This window comes from Electrophorus electricus, chromosome 6 (genome assembly GCF_041902795.1).
Source record: "Electrophorus electricus isolate QZ-2024a chromosome 6, ASM4190279v1, whole genome shotgun sequence".
NCBI classification, from domain to species: Eukaryota; Metazoa; Chordata; class Actinopteri; order Gymnotiformes; family Gymnotidae; genus Electrophorus; species Electrophorus electricus.
The window spans coordinates 8480000-8497209 of NC_137502.1; the positions used below are offsets into that span (position 1 = coordinate 8480000).

Below are 17210 nucleotides of genomic sequence, written 5' to 3' on the forward strand. Positions count from 1 at the left end.
CTACAGAGCAAAGCGGCTACATGATTTGCGGAGTTATCTAGCTCTACCCCTCTCACTCCCCAACTCCCTCCCTCTTCTCGCTGTCACACTCTCCCTCGCTCCCTCTCTTTCTTTGGCAGTGTGGGGGCTCCGATCGCTGAATGACTGGGAGTGTGGTGGAAAGGAGGACCAGCAGGCGTACAGGAGGGGGAGAAAAACGAAGCAGACAAGAGCGTTCCATGCTCATGCTCTGGTGCAAGTCAATGCTCATGCTCTCTCTTTGTCTCTTTGTTTCCTTCTAACCGTATGTACTCTGAGTGCTTCACACCCATGTCGCTGCTGTAGACAGCAGCTTCAGACTCGTGGCTTGCTGGATGGAGGCACAGGGAGGGGCAGGTAGCCCAGGTAAGGACCCTCTCTCCTCCTGACTCATAATGTCTGCTGGATCTTTGCTGAACTTGCTGTCTCTGATGGGTCAAAGGTATAAATAATTGACATTTAGAATTTTGTGTACTCTGGAGCAGATGACTATTTCCTATATTTGTGGGATCTATTTTTAGAATGAGTAGAGGTAAAACTGTGTCAGAAAAGAGAAGATGTAACAATTTTTGCCAGCTTCTCTCACTGCTAGAGAATTTTTCTAGGACATTTGAGATTTCACTGCAACTAGCAATTAGTAGCATCAACACCAAGTGCATTTCTTTAATTAGCAGTGTCATTTGTTTCAGCGGTCTAGTGCCTTGTACAGAATAAAAGCTCTGTCTGACTTGGTTCAATGTCGTGTATTTCTTATCACAGTTTAAAAAATACCTGTTTGAAAATGAACAACAATGAAAACTCTGAAAGTAGTTACATTTTATTGAGTGCTGTTAACCTTGTGTAAAGTGTTGTTTTGGAAGCAGTTACCAAGCTGACAGTGGCCAGTAGGAGGGCTGTTTCAGGGTCAGTCATGCATGAACTTCTGTGGGTCATACAACTGTTTACTTCTGTTTAAAAGGGAACCCTGTCTCAGCCCATTTTACTGTAGCCCACAGTGAATCACAGTGAAGCTAACGCAGATCATATTATTGTGGAGTGCAGAGATTGCCTGAGGCACTAATCCAATCTGACTGTGCAATTTTCTGAGAGGCTGGTAGGGGGAACACATGGAAACAGGTGAAGTCCAAGATTTAATCTTACTGCGCTGCCTTTTTAAATACTCAATGCAGTTTAAGAATAGTCTGCCTTTTTTGTGGGATCATTCAAGTGGACATTGACAAAGTATTTATTATTTTATGGGTTACTACAAATACCTAAACATTTTGAATTGATAGTGCAAAGGATAACAAATCAAATGGGAGTGGAGTTACCTGAGAGACACTCTGTGTATGTAGATTATACATGTAAATCGATACATGTAATAGATGCTGAAAGGTTCCTAAATAATTCTTATTTTTGAATATTAATTTTAAAATGTGAATTGCATCATCTGTGCTCAGCAAGGTCAGTAGAGTGCTCATAAAAAGCTGATATCTGTCTGTAAAGCATCCTTGAGTCTGAAAAAGGCACTATACAAATATAACAACAACAACTACTACTACTACTACTACTACTACTACTACTACTACTACTAATAATAATAATAATAATTATTATTATTATTATTATTATTCAAAAATAACTATTATTATAGTTATTATGGCCTTTAGTGATTGGGATCTGTATACACATCCGCTGTTACATGGAAATTGTAAGACACTGGGATATAAAGCTGAGTTTGGGTGTGGTAAAGACAGAAAGTAAGACCAAGGCCTGCAGAACTATTATTATGGCCCATGAAATTAAACTGTCGGTGAATAGAGTTAGAACAGTGGGGGTGTAAGAACAACATAAAAAGTCATGTGACAAGCACCATGCTAGCAATATGTGATTTTCATATGAAATGTAAAATTTTATATTACTGTTAGTGTTTAAACTCAGCAACAACAAAGGCAAATTTTATATTTAGGCTCCATATGGTAATAACTGCTTACCATGATTTTCGAAAAATAATAGTAATGATGTCAAATTCTCAATAATATTATGTAGTCTGTCTAAAACCATTTTAATAATAACAGTGATGAAAAATATGTATCATTGTTAGAATCCTTTTGAAAGCTACTGCCTTATATGCACGGGTCAGGTAGTGAAGAGTTCTGACTGCCACTTAATCAGAAGACTACAGTGAGGCCCAACTGTCTCAGCTTGTTTTTATTACACCACAAAACAGATCGATCGGGCTGTAGCAGGTCTCAGATCCAGGCTGAAATTGGAATCCATCTTGTTTTATCTGCTCTGGCTCTGTCCTCGGGTCAGCAGTGCTTGTCTTCTGCGCTGAACACAAGATTCATAGTGAGGCATTAGTTTACTCCTGTGAGGGGACTAAAGTCCCTGCTCAAGATTTTAGATATATTTTGCAGCATATAAACTTTAGATATTGGGCCACCCTATATTTAGGATTCCAAGGTGTTTTTGCATGTATGTATCGTTTACAGATCTTTCCAACGAATGGGTGATGAGGCTGTGTGTCAGTGCATCATAGAGACATTAAATACATGCTAATGGACACAAGCTCCCCTGGGAAGAGAGAGTGAGGCCTGTCCAGGCCTCAGGCTGCAGCGAGCGTGCTTTGGACATGCCTGCCCTACACCTCATCTCTAAAGCTCAGTGCAGCAAAACCGCAGAGGTGGTGACAGTTTAGCAGAGAGAGAGAGAGAGAGAGAGAGAGAGAGAGAGAGAGAGAGAGAGAGAGAGAGAGAGAGAGAGAGAGAGAGAGAGAGAGAGAGAGAGAGAGAGAGAGAGAGAGAGAGAGAGAGAGAGAGAGAGAGAGAGAGAGAGAGAGAGAAGGACAATAGAGAAAGAATAACCCAGTGAATTTAACATTTTAGCACTTGTATATCATATATTGTATTCCACCATATTTCATATCATATTTTACATTTTGCTATTGATTAAATGTGGAACTGTAAAAGGACCAGCCTCCCCATAATTCCTGGTAAAGCAGTATAGCTGTATATCTTGCCTAATTAATAAGGCACAAGTTGTGTAAAAAGGTTCCGTGCCAACCTCAATGGTGGAGTAATATTGTATTCAAGGGATCAAGGAGATATGTGATGCAATGATTCAGGGATTATTAATAAACATTCTGTTTTGGTTTTTGAAGGATAATACATGAAAAGAGGATAGCCTCAGAAAGAGAATAGAGATTAAATTAGCCTCAGAAAGAGAATAGAGATTAAATTCTTAAATCGCCCTCCAGCAAAGAATCTGATAGATGCAAGTAACTTATCATGCACAAAAATAAGAGAAGGATTTCTTCTATTAAAACTCAAAGAGTCTTTAACGTCTCTACTCGCTGACACACAGTAGAGAAGGTAGATGTCAAGTAATATTTTAGGTTTCAAAGCCATAATATTACCATATCCTTTCTTGCATACAAATATTTTCCTTTCACCAATGTACCATTACTTTTTTACTATATGTAAATGCATAAAGCCATATAATTATAGTGATACCTTCTAGTTGCTGTACACTAGTTGCAGGAAAATTAAGAATTCCCTGATGATTTGTATGATTCTATAGCAGATCCCAACATAGATGTTCAGAAACTGCTGAAGCCCTCCAGTTCAGGAGAACTCTCCAAAGAGCCATCCCATCATCCCACGGGCGAGGAGGACGGCTTCACTCCTGGACACATCTCAGGCCTGCTGCATGTTGCTGAGAAAAGACGTGAGTGCAAGGGTAAAAATTGGATACAAGGAGGTTTTGTCATGTTGACTTAATGCACATCTTCGCCCTGGTGGATAACAAAAGCCAAACAAGAAATTCATCCGAAGCTGGTCAAATAGGAAATGAAGCAGAGATTCATACTAGTAGTGACTTAGTTTACTACTGTAGGACTGAATCATAATAGATGTTGGAAATTTAAAAATCCCTCAGATTATTAGTGCCTTTATGATCACACAAACTTAATTTTTGCATCAAAATTAGTCTTAGACTATATTGTACTGTCAATGGAATACTCTGACAATCTCTATTTTTCCAGGAGTTGGTCTAATCTGTGTCTAAACAATCTGGTCAAAGGATTTTTTACTGGAAAAGTGAAAAAAAAAGCTCTTTAAGGATGGGTCTCACTAAATAAAGACCAATTATAGTTTAATATTTGTTTAAATGTTTTCCTGCTTGGCAAAATGCAAACATCTACATCAAGACAGATGCTGGGCAAGGAGTCTCTCATTCCAGTAACCAGCTGGAAGTACATTGAATTTTCATGGTTTAACAAGACAAATAAGCAATATTAGAAACACATTTGAACAAGAGCAAACGTGCTATTGCACACTGGAATCCTTGAGTCCAGATGTATGGCTTTATCAGTTACATCAGTGCCTTCCAAAATCCCCTGCGGCTTTACTTAAGAAAGGTATAAGAGAAGAGTTGGTGAGTGGGGCATTCATTAAAGCTAGGCCCAGCTGGGCGGGATTAATCTGAGAAAGAGCCAATGGGCAGCTCTCCTCCCTCCCTCACTGAGCCAGAGGGGCTTGCCTTAAGGCATTGCAGGCTCAAGACAAATTTGTACTCACTGTCCACTATCACTTGTTCCCCATGCCCAGGGCTAAAAAGGGTCCATTGTGTGTACCCAGAAGAAGCACACTCTTTCTCTCTGATACAGAGACCAAAGGAGTGGCTCTTACAAGGCAGCCTTTATCCACTGAGTCTCATAACACACATTCAGGCTAGTAGAGCAAAGCACCCACTGTCTGGTCTCACCCATGACAGACCGGTACCAGCACCTGCCATGTACTGAGGGGGAAGGGGTGCAAAAGAGAAGCCCAGATTTCTCAAAGATTCTATTCTTTAATGTATTTAAACCAGATCTAATGTCAATTTTAACCAAATTCTTTTCAAATTTACCACCAGTATGTGAGTAGCCGAATCTTCAACAGCAACTGAAGCCTGCACAGAAAAGTAGTTTCTATTCAATAATAATAACAAAACCTCTTGACTTCTATGCAGCTCAATACATTGCTAATCATAATTGCAATATTGGCCTAATCAGCAATATGTTGTGAACATCCTAATCAATCATAAACATTCTAGATGAATCTTGGGAGACCAAAAAGCACAAATAATATTGGTTAAAATAATGCAGTTTTTAACACAGGCCTGTCTTTAACCATGTCATGCAATCACAGTATGTAACAATATAGTAGCAGTGGGGTATTTTGGTGCAACCCTACGACAAGTTTATTGAGGTTTATATAACATGTTGTACTGGTATTTACTACAAATAAAATGAGCAATGATACATACAGTGTGTTAATAACTTAGATGAAGTTGCAAAGTGTTCATTTAAAGTAATTTTAAATTGCATATATTTGCTTTCCATTACCCGAACGTGCGGTTTTCACTGGTTTTCAGAACCAGGTGTGCTGGGGAGACTGAGTATTGGAACTGATGCACCCTCTTTTGTGGGACCGTTTTTGATCTGCAAATGATCACTCAGGTCTGCTTGGCGGCCCCTCACTAACTCGTCCTCTGCCTCCTTTCCTGACTACTGACTGGCTGCTCCTCTGCAGGGTACTGTGGTGTAAAGTTACAGCCAGCGACTCCCAGTGAGCCAACCAAAGCCTAGCCAGCCGGGCACAGTACTCTCCCTGTAGGAGTCTACTCCCCCACACTCCCCCTTTATTTTCCCCATCTTCTCTGTCTCATTAGCAGTATATACTCCAAAGCTGCATGCCTTAAACAGCTCCTTTCTGTCTGAAGCAGACTTGCACAGAGGCCGTGAGGTTGCGTAAGAGGATGCGCAACAGCAGTGCTTTTCACTGAGGCAGACAGCTGTTTTGTCATAACAGAAGAGAAAATGCACAAACAGAGCACAAGAGAATCAAATTACTGTCTGCAAAAAGAAAATATATTCTTACATCCAAGATTTGTCAAAATGGTGCACATCTTAAATATATGTAAAAAAATGAAAAAATAAAAAAATAAAAAAATACATTTTGGAGTAGCAAAGAAGAGACTACTAAGATACTGAAAAGATGTCTCTAACAGGTACAGTAGTAAAGGTATGCAAATTTTGTCAACTTCAGCCTGTCTAAAAGTTCTTATTTACTAACAGAGAAAACCACAAGGCATGGCTCACAAAGAGGTGTGTGAGCAATGTGAGCTCACATTCAAACAAATGTGCACTCTTTTGTTCTGTTTTTACTAATAATTTTCTGGGAGCAGCCTCCATTCCCCACAGACCTTTGCTGGGAGGTAAAATGTGTTACTGATCAATTATTCAAGGAGAGGCAGCAGTGGGTGGAAAGGGGTGGGGGGCTTGCTGTGAAATAAAATAAACACTTGGGTGAAAAAAAAAAGCAATATCGTTTTTAAATGTGTAAGATAAGAAATAATACTCTCTTTAAACCTAGTTTTAAAATGCAATTCACGGGCTACGTTTTTATTCTTCGTTCTTGTCTGGTCTTGTCTTGATCTTTTTGTTGCTCCTCTTCCCACTGTTCTTCCTCTCAGGGAGGCTTAGTGAGAGACAGCCGTGGGCGGGTCTCCTGGGAGATCTCATCTAAGGGGTGTATCTCTCTCTCTTGCTTTTTCTCTGTGCACACACATACATGCACGCACGCACAGGCACCCCCTGCACACAAAGGTGTAGACCAATATGAGGAGTCTCTGCTTCCACATTCTAAGAATTCCCTGTTCCTAAAGTGTAAACACTGTGAAATGATTACTGTGTTGTTAGATGGTAAAAGCACAGGCATGATCTCTGAGCTAAGGGTTTGTGTCTCCTGCAGGCTATCAGATATCAGATATGCTTGTGTTGCAGGTTATGTTTATTGCATGGGTCAGGGACACTTCGCTGTTTTAGTTGAATCTGACAATAAAGAAACATTACTTAAAATATCACGTTACAGTAATGGATATCTACTTCTCATTGATTTTTAGGCTAACATAAATGTTGCTGAAATGTCTTCATTTAGATGTGATAAAACCAGGAGCTCTCTCCTCTCTCTGCGTCTCTCGCCATGGTCCCATACATGTTCAACCATGTTCAACCATGAGTTTTACATTACTACTACTGCTCAGTGTAGCCTGATCGCCTTTTAAAAGTGTGGCTGGAAAAAAAAAAAAGAACACCTTGATCCTCAGCTGACATGGCTGCTAAGTTCCTACAATGTCATAACCACAATGGGGAATTCGTTAAATACAGAACTACAGCACTGATGAGGCAACAGGACCAGGTCGCTAGCAGATGACCGAATATGGCCTGTCTGACTCCTTCTCATTTTCATATTTATTACCATAATGGCAATCTGCCCCGAGGTCTGCCTGGCAGCCAGCTACTCTCCAGTGTCATCTAATCAAATAGCTAGACCTTGACTGGGCCAGACGCCTCATGCAGAATGTTTTGTTGCTAGCTTATATATGTATATATGCGCATGTTACTGGATGCAGGCGGGTCCCTCAGCAACAAAAAGGCTGCATGAAAGGCCGTGACCCCTTTTCAATCTCTGATTCCAGGGGGTGAACAATTATTAGGATACCTCAGACAACGGTGACCTGTCGCCGTCCTCCTGTATTTACCCATGCACAGCTGAAAAGCTCCTTATAAGGCTTTAAAGTATATTATGCAGAAAGGAGCTCACCTACTGTGCTGTACAACGGTGGCAAGGACAACAATGAAAAGCCTCCCATTTGATGCTTTGAAGATTTAGCTGCAACCACTAGAAGTGTAATGGCCTGTGTAATGGACTGTTTATGTCAGTATAGTCTCCCTGCTCTGGAAATGTTATTTCATGATGACCAACCTGCTGTCGGCGCTGTTCTCGTGTGATCAAATGTTTTTTTTTAATTTAAATCACTCTTAGCAGAATCGCTGTTATATAGTCTTTTTGATTGAATTAAGATAGCAAATTTTATCAAAGAAAAGATTTGTTTCCCTTTTTTTATCATCTCAATCAAGAAATGTTTTTATTTGCATTACATGTGAGTTGGATTTATGGTGTGTTAAAGTCCTGGACACTGCTCAAACTCTTTTGTTCTAGGAATTCTTTTAACACTGCCCCTCTCTTATAGAATCATTTTGTCTTGTTTAAAGGGTCATTGATTTTTAATCAATGCTACCGCTATATTTAACAGAGCCATGCTGAGCGGGATAAGCCTTCAGCGCAGTAATAGATGAGTCCAGAAATAAAGGCTCTCATTCAACCTTTGACTACAACAGGCAAAAGAGAAGAGCCTTATTAATAACGAAATATGCCTTTCATAGGATTCATAGGAAATATGCTTTTCATAGGATATAGCACACATGCCTCACAGTGAAAAGCATTCCAGAGCTATTCCAAAGGAACAAACAAAGGGCAATAAAGACATACATCTACATCTGTGTTTTCTCTCTAATTAGGCTACACTGCTCTTCTGGGCATCCAGTGCTCATATACAAAGTGTGTCCTATGAATGCAGTTTCAAAGTCCAGTAAACGATTCATTTATCTTGCCAGAATTTCTCCCCTTCTCATGTAAAATGGGCCATACTTACTTTATGAAGAGCTTGCATAAGCTTTATTCTAAACAGTCAGAAAACGTTTGCCCCTCCTACACACTCTGAATTCCTGCTTGCTCGCCTTCTTTGAGTCTGACCAGCCCAGCTAGCTAGCGAGTGAAAGTCTTAGCCAAATATACATATCCATATGCGTAATTTTTATACATATGGAACAATATACTATAGTGATTCACTTGGAATAACAGACGCTATACAGTCTTTAATTTGATTTTATTGAACACACTGACTCACTCATATTTGGGCATCTCAATAATGAGTTAACTCTAAATGTACTAAAACATTAAAACCTTCCATTTTTAACTTTGCTAAATGCTTAACAAACTTTATGATACAAACATTTTTAATATTTCATTCCCTGGTTCTTGAAATCACACACAAACATAAGCAAAATGAACAGAGTAAAAGAAGATTGAAAATGCATTAAAAACAGCCCATTTACACAGTATATAGTACATGACCCCGCTCAGATGGGCTGACTCTATAGTTGGCTGCAAGCATGATGCGTCTCTTTGGCTACTATCACTGTTCAGCTCTTTGCGGACCAGCCTGTTGAGGTGTAGGTGTGGCATGACAGAAGGAGACCAGCCAGGAGAACAGAGACGAGTCAGCCTCGATATGAGTCAGTAAAAGAGCAAGAGGAAGGAGGGACAGCAGGAGAGTGTGGGAGAGGCACAGAAGAAAAGGTGGGAAGAGCCAGATATGTTTGGATGCAAGTCATCCTCCAAAAAAGCAACAGCTAACACTTTAAAACCTTCCCCGCTTAATGAAGTGTATAACAAAAGAATGATTCGTCATATAGCCGGGAGCAGAGCGGAGCGGAGTATTGTCCTGATTAACCATCACCAGACACCCAGCTTGGGTGTCATGCTCTTCAGTGCCCAGAGCCATACTTTAATGATTTGGGAGATGCTGTTTCAGACTAAACATAAAAAAAGAATGAGCATATTTCAAAATCTGTTTAAAAACGATTTGCCTATTTCACCTCCATTTTAGAAAAACAAACTTTACTAAGAGCATGCATCTGAGTGCCAGGGACCATTTTCTAATCTGCAGCGGCTGTGGCTTTTTGCAGAGCCCTTGAGCAGTGTGTCCTCCCTGGAGGTACACTTTGATCTTCTGGATCTGACGGAGCTCACGGACATGTCTGACCAGGAGCTGGCTGAAGTCTTCGTTGATTCAGATGAAGAGAACCACAATGAGTCATTTGCAGGTGAGTGTGAGTCTCTCTCTGCATGCTGCTCCCAAGCTTTCTACCAAACAGGAAACTTCATCTGTGGGTAACACTAACAGATGTTTGGGAGGACAATCAAAGTTTAAAAAAAATAATTAGCAGTGTCTGCAAGGTGACTAATGACTAATGTCATTCATTTGATTTAAGAGAATACTGAGAAATCAAAGTGAGATCTGCTTTTAGACATAAAAATACAAAGGGAAAATCTTCATGTGTGCAGAACATTTGATGGACACAGGTTTGAGTGGTCAGTGCTACAGTAGCCGTATGGACCCTGGCTGTGATCTGTAGTTAGTGTGTTAGGTAGGCATTTAGACCACAAGGTCTTCACTTCAGACACCAGAGGCGGACTGTTTATAAACAAAGCACTATCCTAACTATGGCACAAAGATTTCATAATCTCCATCGGTAATCACCTGTAAATTAGACAGTAGTAGTCAGATCATCCATACAGCACTAAATTTCCATGGTATTAATTTTCTAGGGTAGAAGAAAATGGCAAACATCGGTTGCTCTACCCCAGCCAAGGATTAATGATGTTAAGATCAGTCTATATCTTTTATATTAAAACAGATTAAAATTAATCCAATTATCTGATCAGGATGGAAAGTATCTTTGTTAAAGGCACTTTTGTTATTGGATTTGTAAGATTTGTATTTTCTTAATTACTGTAAAATAATATTCTCAACTTCTCAGCTAATTTTTCTATTAACTATTGACTACTTCCCTTCAAAATATTACAGCTACTTTTTGTCAGCATTTCACTGACAGAACAGTTTATGAAAATCACAGTTTCACTGATCACTATCACACATTAACTTTAGAATCAAATTTGATAATCCATTTTAGACCAGATACAATATGAGCTTGTAGAGCAGGAAAAAAAAATCACATCTAACAGAAAATTGCTTATTTTATCTTAAGTAACAGCAAACCACTTGATATCAAATTCAAGTCTAACTTCTTATAAAAGGACATGTTACACCTAGCAAAAAAGAAGCAAAATGCCTCTGCCAGGAACTATAAAGCATTGTCTAATTTTTAAACAATAAGATTGAGCTTACTACTCAAGACTTCTATATCAGGGCCTGGTGCCAGGACCCTAAGAAATGTCCTAGGAGCTATAAAAAGTCAAATACTTCCCATGTCATTGAGCAAAGTCACTCAGTATCACTATGAGAGAATGTAGCCACACACTCCCCACTTTTCACAGGCAGTATTGGATTGCATATAAACAGCGCAGAGAATAGCTCTTTGTCCAGTACAGTGTGTGATTGTATGTGAGAATATGTAGTCAAATGTGTGTCACTCCAGTGGCACTGTGTGTGTCTTGACACACACTGCTGTCACGCGATTTCACCCTGGCTCCCTCTGGCTTCCGATTCAGTGTCAGAGTGCCACCCCTTTAATCATCGCTTCTTTTAATAGACTTACTATTAGAGGAAAAACACTGTTTGTAAACCTGTGTAGTGCCACACTGAACTGTACAAAACGAATTATTACCCTGAGCAATATGGTTAGCATACATTAGGATTACATGTATATGACTTTATTTAAAAGTTATGTACCCCAGCTGCCTTAACTACAAGTGGTGCCATCTACACTAGTGCCCAAAATGGCCATAAAAGCTACTGTTGTGTGCAACCAGACAGAAAATCTAAAACTCCCATAGGCTGCTACATGCAGTTTGCTTGCTACTGATAGTGAACTTATTCTACTTATTCTATGTAACCTGTTGTAGTAGAGAAATGAGCACCATTCCGCACTACTGGTGATAAATGGAAGTGGCATTGGTGGCCTGGGATGGTGATGGAGGGGCATATAATGGGGAAAGCAGACTGACAGACACATTTACAGTACTGGGGCTCTTTGAGATGGGATTTTAATCTCACTTAGTTATACAGTATGCTCAACCCCCATTAGCCATGCATCCTCTTCTCAGCCTCTGGCAACTCTCCAACATTAGCATAGCATTAGCATATATTGGCAATATAATGAGATACTGAGGTACACTATATATTTTTATGCACCTTTCTAAAACGCGACAATCATCGTGGTACTAATTGAGCTGCAGTATTTTTGGGCTCGGTAGTCCAGTGCAAAGTGCCTTTCCTAAAGAGTCAAGTTTGCATGTTGCACTTGGTGCATTCCTTCTCATTGCCCTGTGAGTTATGGTCACCATTAGCCATCTGGGAGTCCTGGCACTATCTGCATTCCTCTCTGTTCATCTCCGTGCATAAACCCAAGCCCTTTCCCTGCAGACTAAACAAAGGACTTTGCACTAATGCACCATGTTTCCTTACTCCACAAGAGGCCAGATGTGTCCATAATGAGGCTGTTCAAATGTGCCTGCTCCTGCCTGCACAGGTGCCCCAGCAGAACTATGGGAGAAGGAATTGGAGGAGGTGGACGCAGGCTGTGAAAGCCAAAGCCACCTACTCACGGGCAGCCTAGCGCTTCACATGATGTTTCAGAACAGGAACAGTCTGGCAGGTCATTGTCTAATCTGTTGTTTGGTAAATGGCCATTTTTTTTGCATGTTTTATTTGGGGTGACTATGGCTAATGTTTTTAGTGGAGAGACCTGAGAGAGTCTAAAGGAAACTGCAGGCTTCTTGCAGCTCAGCTTCTCTCAGCAGGACATGTATGAGGCAGTGGTCCAGATTCGGGACCAGAACACTGTGGATGGGTGTGAGTGTGACCTTGTCTAGGACACACCACACACAGAGCCATGTGCAACCACACCAACCCTCCAGCCGAGCACCGCCGGCCTCAAGCTGTTCAGCAGCTGTTTAGCTCTTCCATCTATCTGAGCTTGCTACTTTATACTGGCCTTATATACCTGATTGCCCAACACTGTACTTCCATGCATATGACTTTTCTTTGAAGGAAAAAAAATTTTCACCTGCATATACCACACCTTTACTTGTACCACATCACCCTGATATTGTGAATTAAAACAAATCAGAAAGTATAACTATTCAGGCTTGCTTCAAAGTGTGGTGGTCAGACATTGGAGAGTAGGTGCTCTCAGGCCTTATCCAAATTCTACTGCACTTCACATTAAATCTGTACTGACACCAATGAGGAACTCATGGTAGCTGGAATCTAGACTGGTGTGAACGAATGTTTTCCTTGTGCCAGCCATGTCCCTTATACTCAGCTTAAGTCTCAGATCTCAGCCAAGTGAGTTCAGCTGTTGTTACACATCTGTTGAATTTCGGTAGCGACAAACCATCTTATCATCAGCATCTAAAGAGCAATCAGGGTTGTTCTTGATGGCTGCCAGATCCTCAGCAGAAATCCTTCCTCGCACGCTTGAGGTGGAGCTGAAGGCTGTTTGGCAGATACAGGCAGGGCAGAGGAGACCATTCACATTCCACCGTGCTTCTGGTGTGAATCAGGGGCAGAGGGACTCAGTAGGCTCTTTCCAGGAACCCCCCCCCCCCATGCATCATTCCTTCACAGTTTCTCTTTAGTTTTCTTTCTTCCTCACGTTCTTCCATTCGGGTTGTCACAATAAATGTTACACGAATTTAGATCTAGCGCTCTATTTGAGTAAACTTTGCTTTAAAAATGTTGAGAAATATTAATGCTTGTAATGCAACAACTAAATAAACAAGCAAATAAAAATTAAATCATTTGAAAAATAATCAAAATTTGTATTTTAAATATAGCACTAATTAGCACTAATATGGCACTAATTCTGTCGCAAGTGACCTTCAAGCTTGCAAATGCTGACATGTCCTGCATAATTCTGAATGACTGCTGAGGAATTCAGAGTGCATGCTGATGTATAGCTGCAGAAGGGATAGGAAGAGGCAAAGAGGAGAAAAAAGTAAGAGCTTGACTCTCTGTATGAGACCTGGCCACTCCCACATCCATATTTATTAGATGTCAAATATCACAAGAGCAGAGTGTACTTGAAACTGGGCTGATTTGAATTCAACGCGTTGTCTGATCAACCGTCACCTGCCCAAGAATTCAACAGTATGAAAGCCTGAGATGAAAGAATATGTTACTCTCAAATCTTTTCCTAAGAAAACACAATAAACACATAAGCTTGTATTTCTATGTATTATGTTAGCATCTTTTAGGAAAGTAGTGCTGACTGTGTGAAACACAGTTTTTATTAACAGCCAGGTTTTATCCCATAAACTTCACCAAAATCAATAGCTTGGTGATGTCTGGCTGCAGAGTATGGCCTATGACAAAGAAATACAGCATTATGTAATTACATGGTGATTTATAGCACCATTCACTTAGAGTTTATTGGTGTGGTTTTTTTTGTTTTTTAATTTTAGTTACAAAACGCAGCTGAACCCAGTTGGCATGCTTTGCAGTTACATTAGTCAAATTGCATTTGTATGGGGTCACTTTCTTCTGCTTCACTATGAATGAACACTAGAAATAGAACTGAATTTAGACCAGTCTTTGGTTAAAAGAATATACAGAAGCTTATCACTGAAATCATTTTCAAGTCTGAGACTGAGATTTCCCCAGTACACAGTGCCATCTTATGGTTACAAAATGCCACAACCTTTCCATTGCAAATAGGAGCCGTAGCTCAGCTGATAGAATGATGGCAGTGGGAAATAATTAAAAATTAGTTGTAATAAATAGGAATTAGGGATAATAAACACAACAGAGTACAGTCAACCAAAAACGTGCCACAATCCTTGCAGTCTGAAGTGTTACATACAAAGTATTGACCTCGATACCCTTGTAACATTGTTCACTTTGACAGAACACATCCCTAAATTTATAGAGTTTAATATTCTAAGAGGAGTTTGGTATCCAGAGGCTGGAGCACTCTTGGTCAAAGGAGAAAGTGGCACAAAAAAGAATAAACTTCCAGCAGTTTACTTTTACTTGTCCAGTCACACGCTCACCATTACTTTGCCACAACACTTCCAATGTTTGCTCTTCATCTTATGACCATTAAAGAAACCCCATTCATAAAGCAGAAAGACAATAGTCAGATATGAGAATCATTTCTATAAATCTCAAACTTTATACTACTGGAATGAAACACTGCAATATAATCAAATAAGTGCATGATTTGCAACTACTGGAATATAAAAGTTTAATTTTAAATTTAGAGCATCTTACACCATCATATTTTTAGGCACAAAGTCACAAATAATCTAGGAACTCACTAAAGAAGGAGCACAGTTTTTCTGTTTCACCAAACACACTGACATGTGGCAGACTTCAGAAACAACTAACTGAGTGAAGAAACTGAAATAGAAAAGTCACAAAAAACAGAAAGACAGTAGAAGAATGTGTGGGTGAGAAAAAGAGAGAGAGTGAAAAAAATTTTCCTGACATGCATGAACTGTAGAAATCTTTCCCTCAGAAGAGCTGACAGGTGCTTTCTCCCCATCTGCAGTCCTCAAATAACCAGGCTGTGACAGACAGATCAGTCGTGTGTGTAGTATTAGGAAGAGACCTGGAGCCTGGCACTCCCCTCCCACATCCCTTCAAACAGAGACAGTACAAAGGTGAGATTGGAGCTGGAACACAAGCCCTCTGACCTCTGACTGCGTGTGTGTGTTAGCAGGCCACCGCAGCCACCACCCACCTATGCAGAGGGGCGGCTACATGCGCTCTCCCTCCTGGACACGGTGCGGCAAGGCTGAGCAGCAGCGCGACAGGAAGCACCACAGCGACTCGGAGAGCACCCAAAGCTACCGCACGCCCAAGCAGCCCTGAGAGCACTACTCCGCACTAGGATGGATCAAACAGACCCGAGAAACACACCCAACACTTCTGCCTGATATCAGGGACACACGCACGCACACACACACGCACACGCACACACACACGCACACACACACACGCACGCACACACACACACGCACACACACACACGCACACACGCACACACACACACACACACAGCTGCATTTGAATAATATAGAGCCACGGTGCAAAAGACACTAACATGTGCTCCCACTCGATATCTGTTATGTGGAGATGAACTGTCATGTAGGCACTAGTGGAGCAATACAGACTCATACATGTCTCTCCATATCCATGTTGTTAGACATTTTACTTCTCGAGGGCTTCCTGTCAATTGGACTCTATGGAGATGAGTTTGGAAGGCCTCTCTGATTTATAGAGAATTCAGTCCAAAAGATAATCTGGAATATAGAGCTCTATATGATGCAATGAGAGAGAAGCACTGAGTAAACGAGAGGAAAGTACAGACGAATAGAGCCGGGATGCTGCAGCATAGGTCTTCTGGGTTGGAAGAGCAGGTCAAAAGTTGACTGCCATGTAATTTGTTGCCTTTAAAAGTAACAAGGTAAACTGTCATAGATTATAGACTGTGAAAGGGAATGCAAGAACACACTATTAGCAAGGCAGAGGAGCTATTAGAGTGGTCCCTCAAGAGCGGTAAGACACACCCACATCCATGCCCAAGATTTTCAACAAACCTTTTTTTAACCAACACTGCATACTCCATAAATAGTAGTTGTTCAAAAACAAATGTAAAGTGAAATGGTTACAAAAATACTAGTTTCCAGTGACTGAAATTGTCCATGAAAATGTTCTGTGATGTAACGTTTTATTTAATTTGCTTTTTAATTAAAAGCCCTTTTAATTTCAGCCCTACACAATGAGAGTCATGTAAGTGGAGCTATTCTTTAGTTAAGGTCTTACCAATAACAGGTTTTAGGATTTCTTTTATAAAGGGATATTTCAGTATAAAGGCTTTTTGACAGCCTAGCCAATACCAGGGGAGAAAAACACTGTGCAAAACACTGAACTAATAAACATTACATAAGGTTAGCAAAGAAACAACGTTTGGCTTAACAAGATAAACTAAGCTGTTTTCACATTAGTACAGGGGACTCTTTACACTGACCTGAAACAATGCAGTATGTATTATGTTAATCTCTCTAGTACATAATACAGAGCCCATACAACAGTGCCTACTGATTACAACCAGCTAACCATTACAATGCAGCAAGCAGCATTTAAGTACTTGGAATAAATCTGGGAAGTACATTATAAGTTGGATAAATGTATAAACAACAGACAGGGAAAAAAAAACCACAATTCCATAACCCCAAGGGGCAAAACAGTTTCAAGCACAGGCCACAGCAGACACACATTTGTCAAGCCTGCCACCAGCACTACTCTTGAATACCGTGCTTAAGCAGGATATTTCCATATGTAACCATTCATGTACAAGACAATAAGAGATCAACTCTGATATGTTATACAGATGGATACAAAGCACAGGCACATATATTTGTAAATGTGTTTCATATCGCTCACATAAACACTGTCACAACGAACAGTGTCAACTTTACACATTAATGTCGTCTATGACCCACATTAAGGACCCCTATGACAACAAAGTCTGAACTTTATGTTGCTACCCAAACTAAAATAGATGGTCCTTA

The 17210-nt window shown here is 40.4% G+C and overlaps 1 protein-coding gene across 5 annotated transcripts; it reads left to right on the plus strand.

Moving 5' to 3' along the window:
* The first annotated feature begins 42 nt into the window (after nt 1-42).
* On the plus strand, nt 43-16407 carry LOC113570876 (dysbindin domain-containing protein 1). 5 transcript variants are annotated; one of them, XM_026999571.3, is made up of 4 exons: nt 43-384; nt 3583-3726; nt 9635-9772; nt 15356-16407. In XM_026999571.3, exons 1-4 carry the CDS (start codon nt 354-356, stop codon nt 15505-15507), a joined length of 465 nt encoding a protein of 154 aa, XP_026855372.3. In that variant the 5' UTR covers nt 43-353; the 3' UTR covers nt 15508-16407. The 5 variants fall into 5 exon arrangements, with proteins under 5 accessions (XP_026855372.3, XP_026855371.3, XP_026855370.3 ...); XM_026999570.3 differs by having other exon boundaries at nt 50-384; nt 15353-16407; XM_026999569.3 differs by having other exon boundaries at nt 53-384; nt 3580-3726.
* The last annotated feature ends 803 nt before the right edge of the window (nt 16408-17210 follow it).